Source organism: Clupea harengus, chromosome 12, assembly GCF_900700415.2.
Source record: "Clupea harengus chromosome 12, Ch_v2.0.2, whole genome shotgun sequence".
Lineage (NCBI taxonomy): Eukaryota > Metazoa > Chordata > Actinopteri > Clupeiformes > Clupeidae > Clupea > Clupea harengus.
The window spans coordinates 13373423-13385502 of NC_045163.1; the positions used below are offsets into that span (position 1 = coordinate 13373423).

At 43.9% G+C, this 12080-nt stretch overlaps 1 protein-coding gene across 4 annotated transcripts; it reads left to right on the plus strand.

Annotated features, from left to right (window-relative positions):
* Positions 1–210: 210 nt before the first annotated feature.
* On the plus strand, positions 211–12043 carry prune2 (prune homolog 2 with BCH domain). Of its 4 annotated transcripts, none has more exons than XM_031577661.2 (11): positions 211–301; positions 3420–3494; positions 3829–4035; positions 4506–4682; positions 5772–5874; positions 7511–7642; positions 7912–7998; positions 8414–8512; positions 9805–9843; positions 10160–10207; positions 10534–12043. In XM_031577661.2, exons 2-11 carry the CDS (start codon positions 3440–3442, stop codon positions 10562–10564), a joined length of 978 nt encoding a protein of 325 aa, XP_031433521.1. In that variant the 5' UTR covers positions 211–301; positions 3420–3439; the 3' UTR covers positions 10565–12043. The 4 variants fall into 4 exon arrangements, with proteins under 4 accessions (XP_031433521.1, XP_012685879.2, XP_031433522.1 ...); XM_012830425.2 differs by lacking the exon at positions 211–301 and adding an exon at positions 1259–1459; XM_031577662.1 differs by lacking the exon at positions 211–301 and adding an exon at positions 1259–1455.
* Positions 12044–12080: the final 37 nt, after the last annotated feature.

The following is a 12080-nucleotide window of genomic DNA, read 5'->3' on the forward strand; positions in this document are numbered from 1 at the left end:
TGTTGTAGTTGTTTTTTTCGTTTTTGCTTTTGTGCTTAAAGTGTTGTTTACTTTGTTATTTTGAATATATACTGGGCTATATAATATATGCTTTACTTCCCTTAGAGTATGGCAATGACAGGGACAGCTTTTGACCTTATCCCCAGCTCCTCATCTCTCATACCGCAGCCTTGTTCAGTCATTGTGTTGCCCTATCGTCATGGAGATTACCTTTGGACCTAGCACCAACTGTATGCATCAGGTTGGAACACTCCTTCGCTTCCGGTCCAACTACCCAGAGAAGACAGAAAAAGACCAAAAGGTGAGTGACTGAACCCAAACAAAAATCTGCCATTGTATTCTTAAACCTCTGATTGTGACTGTTGATGCCAGATTTCACGAAGGGAAAATCTAACAGCAAGGCAACGGCTGACGATAGGAAATCACTGATAACTTTGCTGATAAGCTGCTTGTGTGTAACGCTGAGGTGTTGGTTGATTCCTGTGTGTGCTGGCTATTTCTGTGGTTGACATTTGCTGACCAAACACAGAGGAGTTGCTAGAGACCATGATTAGACATTATTTCCATATACCAACAAGCAATACTATAGCTGATCAACAGATCGTCAGCTGGTTAATTATTATCTACCAAGGCTCAAAGTTTGTGTATTGTTGTGCTAGATTTTCTGGTGAATAAAAACACAAAACAAGCATCCAGTATTGGGATGCTATTTAAGGTAATCTCAAAATGATCTCATGTTAAACTCATGCTGGCTCACACAGGTGAGTAGGATGAAAGCATTGCATCTGTTAAATGATGCGTGTATATTCTCTCCCAGATTATGTCTTTTCTAGGATACCTGTGCTCTTAAAGCTGTGAGCCCCCCTCCCCCCCTCCCATATTCTCTGTCAGGCTAGCTCAGCATCAAGGTAGCCGTATGTGTGTGCGAGTTGTTCCATGGGACTTGCCCCTCCATATTCAGACTTAGTCTGCACACTAGAGGCCCTCTCCATCCCCCCCCCCCTCCGCTACTAGTCACCTACTGGATATCCACCCAGCTGTGCAGCAAGGCTTAGTCAACCCGATTCAGCTGCACTGCACAACCCACCCCCACCCCCACCCCTATTCCATCCTCCATCCTTTCTTTCTTTTAGCAGCTGCACTCCAGAGGCTGTGCCTTTTTCAGCCCCATGCAGAGAGAGAGAGAGAGAGAGTGACAGAGAGGAAGGGAAAAAGAGGCTGGGAGTGAGAGAGAGAGAGAGAGAGAGAGAGAGCTGTTAGCCCATCCTCCCTTATTTGGTTCCTGCCTGGGTCATGTGATCTTAAAATGGTGGAAGCTGAGGGCTGTTTGTGAGCTGAGCATCTCTCCATCGTCGAGAGCTTGGAGCGGCAAGGCAGAGCACAGCTTGCGCACACATCCATGTTTCCGTGACCGTGACACAGAGAGGAAGGCTGTTAACTGAGACCTGAGCTGCCGTGAGTACGTGCCATTTCATCTCCCTCTGTGCGTATGTGAGTCAGTGTGTTTTGCCTTACCAGTTAGGCAAAAGCTGAGAGATGCTAGATTTCTCTTCCTCATGGAGGATGAGAGACGGAGAAAGGGAGAGAGAGAGAGAGGGGGGAAAAAGAGGGAGGGAGTGGCTAGGGTTTACAGTGCGGTGGAGTGTGTTCATTTGGGTGTTGATCGGGGGATGGGAGGAAGGTGGTAGCACTCGGAGCGTCTGCTGTAGAGGAGATCAAATGCCTGGCGTGTAATGGTAGTGGTGTTTGTGTTTGTGAGAGAGCTGTCGATCCACAAGAACATGTGTCATGTCATCACTGGAACACCTGGATAGCAGGATTTGAATTGGCTGCGTTGTTTATTTGCATGTGTCTGGATCAGTGTGTGCTTGTCTTGTGTGACGGAGCGAGTGGGTGAGTGAGCGAGCGAGCGCGCGAGTATGTAGACGTTTGAGTTGGCAGAATGAGACCCAAGGGGGGGAGGTGCTGTGGATGGCAGATGACATAACTCCTCCCTCCCTCTCTCCTTCCCCCCCCCCCTATCCTGTCACTGCCCCTCCCCTACTCTTCATCTCTGGTTTGAATGGGTGGATGGATGTATGGATTATTGATCGAGGAAAATGGCAGAGATCATGTTCTTATGTCTCTCACCATCCCACTGGCACTTCTGCCAACAAACAAACACATTTTTCTCCAAACTACTTATGCTCTCTCTCTCTCCCTCTAAATCCCTTTCCCTCTTGGCTCTTCTCTGATTCATTGTTGAAATCCATCTGGCAGGCTGTTGTACAGATTGAAATCCAATCCTGCCAGGCAGTGCAGCGCTCACAGTCTCACGTGCACATGTCTGTTTGCCTGTGTGTCTGCAAGGGCGTGTTGCGTGCACTACCGGTGTGCTTTGGTCCTGTAATATTTATGGGTTGTAAATGAACATTGTTATTTATTTTGTACCCTGGGCAGGCTTTTAATCAACTTGTTTGTGGATTACGCCAAATGCTTGCAGGCAGTACAGGTCGGAATATTTATTGGAATGTTTTCAACATACATTATGTCTCTTGGATTATTTATGTACAGAAAATATAATTACGTACAGAGAACATAATGGTAACTGTGAAGGCTATATAATGTATACATATATATGAGATGATAGATAAGGATCACAGAGTTCAACTGTATCACTAGACTAGAACCATCACTAGACTAGACCATGAGTTTGTGTTTTATGATGTCTGCCACCCTGTGTGTCTAACCGAATTGATGATAAACCAGAATCCAAACAATCTTGGGAGTGAATGAGTAGCACCCTGTGTGTGTACTGACTGACTGACTGACGTATCATAAGCACATCTTTAGAGGAGGTTTCCTTCAGACCTTTAGCATTTTCTCATCGGGAAGTTACCTTTGATTGGCAATTAGCCATAGGACACTAACAGCAGCTGCATCTGAGCTTTGAAGAAGACAGAGGAGTTTACAAAGGCTAACACACTGTTTTGAAGAAATGAACTAATGGGAATGCTTTGTTGCCATTGCAGTTAAAGTAGTCGTACGTATCTCATCTTATGAGCAACTGCATTTTATTTGTGAAAGGAGATTCCTTATCTTTGCACTCTTGGTGAATAGTGCTTTCTGCCTTAGCTCACCCCAGATAAAAATAAGAACCTCACATTTAAAGTTCTTGCTCTTTCACCCTTTGTAATAGCTTAATGATAAAATGTGAGCCATTTTATATATCCACAAAAGATATCTCAGGGTAGCTGAAGTTCACTGAAGCATGAAGTTGAAAGGAAGAAGTCTGTGATTTAATAAACCTATAAAATAGAAAAATGGGTCACTCTTACATATTTGCCTTGACAAACCTTTGATGTTTTCCTGAGTCCCGTGGCCTATTGTGCTAAGTGAAGTGTTGTGTTTGAGCCTGTGTGTGGTGGTTCTGCCCACAGGTCCCCCTGGGTGCCGGGGTATGGACCAGCCCTCTGAACGCAAGATGAGTTCTGAGGGGGCGGAAGGCAGACCAGGTAAAGCCCTACGCGTGTTGGGTTTATTTCTCCTCATTCCTTTAGTGGCAGGAGGCAAAAGTCCCCTGCTCTAATGTATCGTATCAACCATCTGAATTTGACGATTTCGTCCCCTTTGCGTTGTCACCTGTTGTGATCAAGGTACTGAAATTATGTAGGTGTTATACTGGTATTGTTAAACTCCCAATTCTGGAATCTCAGAATTGAGAATATGGAATCTGGAATTTAAGCACAGCATATACTGTATGTTAATCTGGAAGTTTAACATACAATGATCATCAGTCTCTCACGGATCTTCACTGTCCAATGATCTTTGTTTTTTCGCCTTGCCCAGCACCGCCCACCTCCCTGCCCCTGCAGGGTGGGGGTGCCCCTTCTCAGAGGAAGAAGCTGTCCGCCCCCCGAATCAGTCTATCTCTGGACCAGAGTGAGGATGACGTCTTTGACACACCCGATGACCTGGACATCAATGTGGACGATCTGGACACTCCTGATGAGGCTGACATCCTGGACTACACTGATCATGAGATGGACTGGGATGGTGAGGGATGCATACATTCACACACACACACACACACACACACACACACACACACACACACACACACACACACACATATATGCTTATACATTCGCTCACACACAAACACACATTTATACATTCACTTACACACACACACACATTTATACTTACACATTGACTTGCACACACACACACGCACCCTCCCCCACAAACACACTCAAACAAAAGCACACACATACTCACACAAATGCATCAGGCATAGCCATGCTGAGGTCATATGCCTGAGGTTAGATTTGCCCTCACTGTACACTCTTGTAGTGTAAACAAACAAACACACGCAAATGACTAACACAAGCAAATGTATGCCATTTCAGAGTCTTGTTCACACTGTACATTATTATGCAGTGACATTTGCACTCCACGCTTCATACAATGAGCCTTTAAAATAAAAAATAAATAAAACTGAACATCCGACTCTCGCCCGTCAGAGCCCAGGCCGAGCAGCCGGAGTGCGGGCCGTGAGGCCAGCCAGCCCATCCCCACCACCAGTGCTGAGGAGGAGCAGCAGGATGCCAGGCTCTGGAGGACGGTGGTCATCGGAGAGCAGGAGCACCGCATCAACATGAAGAGCATTGAGCCCTACAAGAGGGTCATCTCCCATGGAGGTAGAGAGAGACACACACACACACACACACACACCGCATCAACATGAAGAGCATTGAGCCCTACAAGAGGGTAATTTCCCATGGAGGTAGAGAGAGACACACACACACACACACACACACACACTTAGACACACACACACACACACACACCTTATCAACATGAAGAGCATTGAGCCCTACAAAAGGGTAATTTTCCATTGAGGAAGAGAGAGACACACACACCCGCATACACACACACATACACATATGCACTCACACTCACACATATACACACACAGACACACACATACACACCGCCTCGATATGAAGAACATTGAGCCTTACACAAGGGTCATCTCCCATGGAGGTAGAGAGAGACATACACACGCACGCGTGCACACACACACGTGCACGTGCACGTACACGTACACGTACACGTACACACACACAAACACACACACGCACATGTGCACACACACACCGCATTGACATAAAGAGCATTTATATACCCCCCCCCACACACACACGCATGTACATACACACAGAGGAGGAGAGATCACAGGCATACATCTGCATATATGGGAAAATAAGCGCATATAAATAAATTATAATTTATAATAATGAAATACAGACACACACATACACACACCTAAATATGCACGGACAGCTGAGCACATGACACATAAACAGTGCACACAAGTCCCTCACAAACACAAATGCATAGGTATGCACATACACACACACCTCAGACACACAAGCCACAGCTAACTACATGCGCACGGCCACACATAAGTTTGTGGCACGAGCACAATTGTCACACTTACATTACATGTATCATGACATGCATTTTGCATAAGCAAATGCTTTCAACCAAAAATGTGTCACTCACTAGAACAAAAGACTTCTGTACACACACACTGCCTCTCTAGTTGTTTTTCGAGTTTGACCATCAGTGTTTTGCAGGAATGCACAGCTCATATGTCTGTGCAGCCACAGAAATGATACGTTGTTTCTGCCGTTTTGCCAGCCATCTTTAAATCTTCTACATTTTTTCACTGATTCCTAACAAATGCACAGCGCCAGTGACACCTCCTGCTCTTCTTCCCTCAGGCTACTACAGCAGTGGCGTCAATGCCATCATCGTGTTCGCCGCTTGCTTCCTGCCTGACAGTGACAGAGAGGACTACCATGAGGTCATGGAGAACCTTTTCTTGTGAGTGAGAGCCCATTGCTCGCTGAGGGGTGTGTTGTGTGAGCTGTGTGTTGGAATTTTGTGGAATGTAGAGCCCTCTCATGTTCACTTAAGGGTTTTAGCAAATTTGGAATGCCCCTCAATAAGGTGAAAGAAGTGTCCTTAACAGGAAGTGACCGAGGAAGTGTGGTCCAAGTGTGGACTGGTAGAGCTGGTTTGGTCTGGAATTTGAATGGGCCCCTTATCTTGTAAGACTAAGGCTGCCATAGTTGAAAAAAGTTGATAGATACGATGATAAATGAAAGAGCTTTGGCTCTACGAAACTCAGGGTTGAGGAAAAATTTGCTTGTAGGTTGTAGTTCTTCCTGGAGAATCTAGACTGTGGGTCAGGTGTTTTTATGTAACAGATAAACAACAGTAATTTCCATAATTGGGAAGACACACTAGGATTCAGGATTCAGCAATATTTATAATGACTAAGAGTGAACTCCTAATGTGTTGTCATTGGTAGTATTTTCTTTACGATCTGCACTTGAGCTATTTGTCCTTAGCCAGGACATAGCAGATATGTATAGTTAGCAACTGAAAATAGGTTTGTAAATTGCATAGTTGCTTTCTTGTGTTGTGTAGCAAGGTAGGATTTTGGACATGAAGCAATCTGCTGCAGTAATAATAGCTTAAAAACTCTTGCTCCTCTGTGAAGACTGTCTGGTCTGACGGCTAACTCTCAGCTCATATCTCACCTAATGTCATTCCTTGAGGGTTGCTTTCAGTCTTCTTTCTATGCTGGGATTTTCCTTCCATCTCACACAGATGACTCATCCTGGCTGGGTAGGTGTGGAACTGTGCGACTCTAACCCCTGCCTTCACCTCAGCTGAATTCAGAGCATAATACTAACTATATATAACACAGAGTACATGCAGACGGTTGGAATCCAGTGCTGTTGGAACTGAAAAGATGCTCCTGTGATAGTTCTGCATAGAATGCTCTTCTGATGAGCTAAATGAGGAGCTAACTTTACATCCGTAGTATAAGGGGATGGCTGTTGGCCGTGGGTGGAGATTAGTATGGTTTTCGTCCCTTAATGAAAGAGTTGTCACATTGGTTTTTTAAGCTGCCGTAACCACCCACTATTCATGTCTTTGATGTTTCCCATTCTCGGATTGTTCATATATATTGCCGCATACTTCTCATTTTCACTCACCATAGCTTCATTTGGACAAGAATATAGTGAGCATGTCAAAGGCATTTGTTTAAAAACAGTCACAATACACTGCGAGGCAAAGTGCCTCTTTGTCATAATAGCCACGGTTTCATAAGCTCTTATTCCAAAGAAGACAGCATCAGCAGCCACTCTTTGTTGCTGTGCTTTATTGTAAATGTGTACTGCTTTGTATTGCCCTACGCTTCAAAGCATCTCAAAACATGAAACAAACTGAAGTAACACCACCTTACCTGTGATCAAAGATCAGTGTAAATAAATATATTACCATTTCCACACAATTAACACATTCCACACAAATAACACGTTATTACAATACCACACACACACACACACACACACACACACACACACACACACTCACACACACAGAGACAGACACGTATCTGTGTGTCATAACTGTGACATAACCTGCTGTGCGTCTCCCTGTGCAGGTATGTGATCAGCACCCTGGAGCTGATGGTTGCCGAGGACTACATGATTGTCTACCTGAACGGAGCCACTCCTCACAGGAGGATGCCTGGACTGGGCTGGCTCAAGAGATGCTACCAGATGATTGACAGGAGGTACAGTATGCCAGTTATGAAGGAACATATACATTTACATGCTTTAAAGGTCTATTTCACATATAGCAACATAATGTCAGAGATACATGTTTGAGTGTATTGATGATTGGCAGGAGGTACAGTATGCCAGTTACAAAGGGGATATATATATCTATATGCATTAGATCTCTATATCACATACAGCTACATAAAGTGCAATGTCAGAGATATATGTTTGAGTGTATTGTTTGATTGATTTGTTTGTTTGTTTGTATATTTGTTTATTTCAGACTGAGGAAGAATTTGAAGTCCTTCATCATTGTTCACCCATCGTGGTTCATCAGGACTATTCTAGCCGTCACAAGGCCATTCATCAGGTATGACTACTGCTAATATTTCATTTAGTCTCTATACAAACTAACTAGGTTTGCTTTGAAAGTTCAGTTAAAAGCTGGAAAAGTAAAAAGGCCGTCTCACAAAATGTTTACAGGTAACTGAGGCATGCTAGTGAGAACCAATTCTACTACATTCCTCAGACTCAGAAAGGCACTTGAACTGAAGCTAGCCACCACAGTTACTGAGGTTTCTGGTTAGCTTGCATTGAATCCTGTGGTTACGGGTCGTGATGGAGTTTCCCACTCAATTGCTAGCATAGTGCAACCAAAATATGAATTGGATATAGATACTTCTGTAGCAGGCTCATCATTGTGTGTGTGTGTGTGTGTGTGTGTGTGTGTGTGTGTGTGTGTGTGTGTGTGTGAGTGAATTCATGTGTACATTCCTTCTCCACAGCACCAAATTCAGTAACAAGATCAAGTATGTCCACACCTTGGCGGAGCTAGAAGAGCTCATACCCATGGAGCAGGTCCAGATCCCAGAGAGTATTATGAGGTGAGGACGCTAACCCAGGCTCCCGCCCATGACATGGCCCTTTATGCTCACAGGCATGTCAACTCAGACATATCAGATACGGTAGAGCCCTGGGAAAGGTCAACAAACTATCTCAAGACCTAATTATCCACGTTTTTTGGTAATCCAGATACAGTTGTAAAAATACAATGAACTACATGGTTGTCTGTGGAACATACTTGGCATGTTTTTGGTAGTTATAAGTTAAATATCATCTGGTCATGGATCAGGTTATGTCAGATTTGGAGCATGATTGTCTGCCCTGAAGCTATGCTTGGCATTGAAGTTCATATTGCTTCATGCAGTGTGAGTGTGAGAGTTGTTAATCCTTTCTAACAGTATGGCATTATTGTGGAGCCACAATGAGAACCCTCAATTAGGTGTTACTCAGAATGCCTCGGGTTACCGTGGTGCCAGCAGTGGAGTAAGGTTGCACTTAGGAGGCAGTGAGGCCTGGGCACGCTCAAGTGCATTCACTCACACACTGTCTCACTCTCTCACACACACACACACACATGCGCACACACGTGTGCACGCTCACACGCACACACATACACAGACAGAAATGCACATATTCATTCTTACTGCCCTTCTCCTTCTCTCTCTCACTCTCTCTCTTTTATTCTCGCTCTTTCTCTGTCACACACACATACTTATTAGTAGAATTTTTGAATCACTATTAGAAAACATAATTTATTAGAGTCGAAATAACATGCAAGCCTGTGACTCATTGCTTGTCTGATATCAGCAGCTGTGAGGTACTTCCTACTGAGCGCTTCTTTTAAGGAAGCACATTCATCCTTTATCTCGAATAAGTGATCCATCTGGCTCTTAACTGATATCTCTGGCGCCTTAAAACAGACATTTATGCCATATTTTATTGTGAAGGTCTGAAGTCCTCTCTTGTGGAAGAGAATTAAGACTGGGTAGAGTGGGAAGTTTCAGGAGCGCTTGTGTTTTCCTTGGGGGAAAAAATCACTTTAGGTGTTAACGTGCCAGTCAGACGTGTGAATCTGCTGCTGGTTACCATAGTAACCGCTCCCGATGTGACTACAGATTGGATGTGTTAACAGGAAACACTGTTGTTTTTTTTTGTCTCTGAATAATAACTCCTGCCATCATCATTTCCTGTTGAATGCTCTGGGCCATGGCATGAAACCAATAGCCTTGCTTGACAGGTGTTTTACAAATTGATTTTGTGTGCATGTGGATCGTCCACTGGTGTCCTGACTCCTTCTCTCTGCCCTTATTGCTTTTACTCCGTCTTCTCCAAGACTTGACGAGGAGCTAAAGGACTCTGCCGATAGCTCTAAGTAAGTATCACTGGGTCTCCTGGTTTGTTTCTGCATGTTTGAGTCAGGCATGGTTTTCACCCCTCCTCTTCTTTTGGCATGGTCTATCAGTAGGACTTAGGAGTAACAGAACAGAACAGTAATATAGGCTGGTTGTGTTTACAGTAAGGTTTGTAGCACTGTAAATTCTTGAGTCTATGCTTGTGGTGTTCGTTGCTTTAAATGCTGTAGAAGCTCTCCTCATTGATCAGGCTTGTTGTAGAGGTAGCCTTCTCCACTGCATGATAAATCTGCCCTCACCAAATGAGAGTTGCCGCCTTTCACTTCTTTGTTTTAGATTCAATGCCTTTCTCCAAGGATCTGATGCAGCGCCAACACAACCTGAGTAAGATTACTCGCACCTTTAACCTCCAAATCATAGCCTCAGCTTGCTTTCGGGGATCTTAGACTATCAGTTTCTTTAACACGCCCTTGAAGGGGGACACCTGATTCACCCCTCCTTTATTGCATCTCCAACCTCTAAATCACTCACTCTGGCTTGCCTTAGGTTCAGGCTAGTTTAAGTAACACCTATTGCACCCCACCCTTGACATACTGCACCTAACAGGAGGAAACAAACTACAAAAAAAAGCAAATTGAATTAACATTGACCAAAAGGTTTCAGAAGGCCGCAATGTATTCTCATTTATTAGTTTCTCTCCCTGTGTGCAGAAATGAAGCGTCCAGCATGAGTAGCTCTTAATGGAGGAGGCTGTCACATGTTGGATGGATCTCCAACGGAAGTGATTTTTTGAGGTCTCCAGCCCCTGGTCGTTGCTCACTGAAGTGGATGCAATAATCACAACACACACACACACACACACACACACACACACACACACACACACACACACACACACACACACACACGAGAAGTCATCTTGAGTGGGCCGGCATCATACACACTGGCTGAGATATGACAATGTCAAGCACTTCCACTTTGTTAGCATGAAGCGTCAGAGGCTAACCCACAAGACAACTATTTCCATCAATCTTAAATGGCACTTAAAAAAATCTAGAGGCTACACCAACACCTTGCTTGACACATTGGGGCCACTTTTCCATACTAAAAACATTTTTTGGTGAAACAGTAAATCTGTAATTTTAATCTCCCTGGATAGTTTTGTCATTGTTGTTCCATGAAATGTGCATGAAATGAAATCAAAGCAATAATTTTCTTGTAGCATTTCGCCCACGGACCTTTCTTTCCTGGTCTATGATTTCACCCTTTGATGCAATTTCAGATGTACAATTTGTTGCCCGTACTTTATATCTTTATGTCAGGCCAAAGTTGTAACTGGGGGAAAAATGTTTTGTGTACACACAGGTACACAGCTCAATAAGCTCAGTCTCAGTGATGGCATCAGATTGAGAAAATTGTGACAATGAGTTCCTTGGTGCAGCTGCCAAATTAGCTTCTAAACGAAGCTGTATTAATCAATCTTCTTACTGGACTTGTCACTGACTCCTGTGGTCATTAAACTTGTATGTATGTATGGTCATCAAGAAAGGTCCATTACTCAAAACAACAGCTTACATCACAACATTAAGTCATTGAGCATAAGTTCCATCAAGAGACACACTTTCAGTGTAAGTTGTTTACTTAGCAGAACCATTTGGTCCCAGTAATAGTGTATGCCGTGTATAGTGATACGAATAGAACAAGTTGTCCATATACAGTACATTCAGACAGCATGCCTTTTCTGAGGTCTGACTGGTCCGTGAACGTGGTTCCTTTGTCATTGTCTGACGTGTGTGTGTGTGTGTGAGTGCGTTAGCTTGAGTGTTCTTCATCATTTGTGTGTGTGTGTGTGTGTGTGTGTGGTTCATTTTCTTATCTCTCACGCTCCTCCTGCAAACAGGAAATGACCTCAAAGGGGGGACAGGGAAAAAATAGCTGTTAAGCACAATCTCCACTTCTGTCGAGTGTGTGTTTGTTTGGCTGTCTTTGTATGTGTGTGTATGTCTATGCGTGCGTGTGTTTTGTGTATGTGTGTTAATGGGTGTGGATGCCACTGCATGTCCTCTAGCAGACAATGTCAGATGTTTGGTCCTTTAATTAAACAGAGAAATGATGAGAAACTATGAGTACTTTGGACCCAGAGGCCTTCTCCAGTTGTGTGATACAGGTGTGTTGTAAAATAATGGAAAGGTATATCAATAAATACAGTTCTAATGTAAACACTCTGCACTTGTGTTTTATTTTAATGTGACACTAC

Coding starts and splice junctions, on each gene's coding strand:
- prune2 (XM_031577661.2), top strand. CDS start 3,440: ATGGACCAGCCCTCTGAACGCAAGATGAGTTCTGAGGGGGCGGAAGGC. Junction 8,513..9,804: donor ATCCCAGAGAGTATTATGAG/GTGAGGACGCTA, acceptor GTCTTCTCCAAG/ACTTGACGAGGAGCTAAAGG. Junction 10,208..10,533: donor GCAGCGCCAACACAACCTGA/GTAAGATTACTC, acceptor CCCTGTGTGCAG/AAATGAAGCGTCCAGCATGA.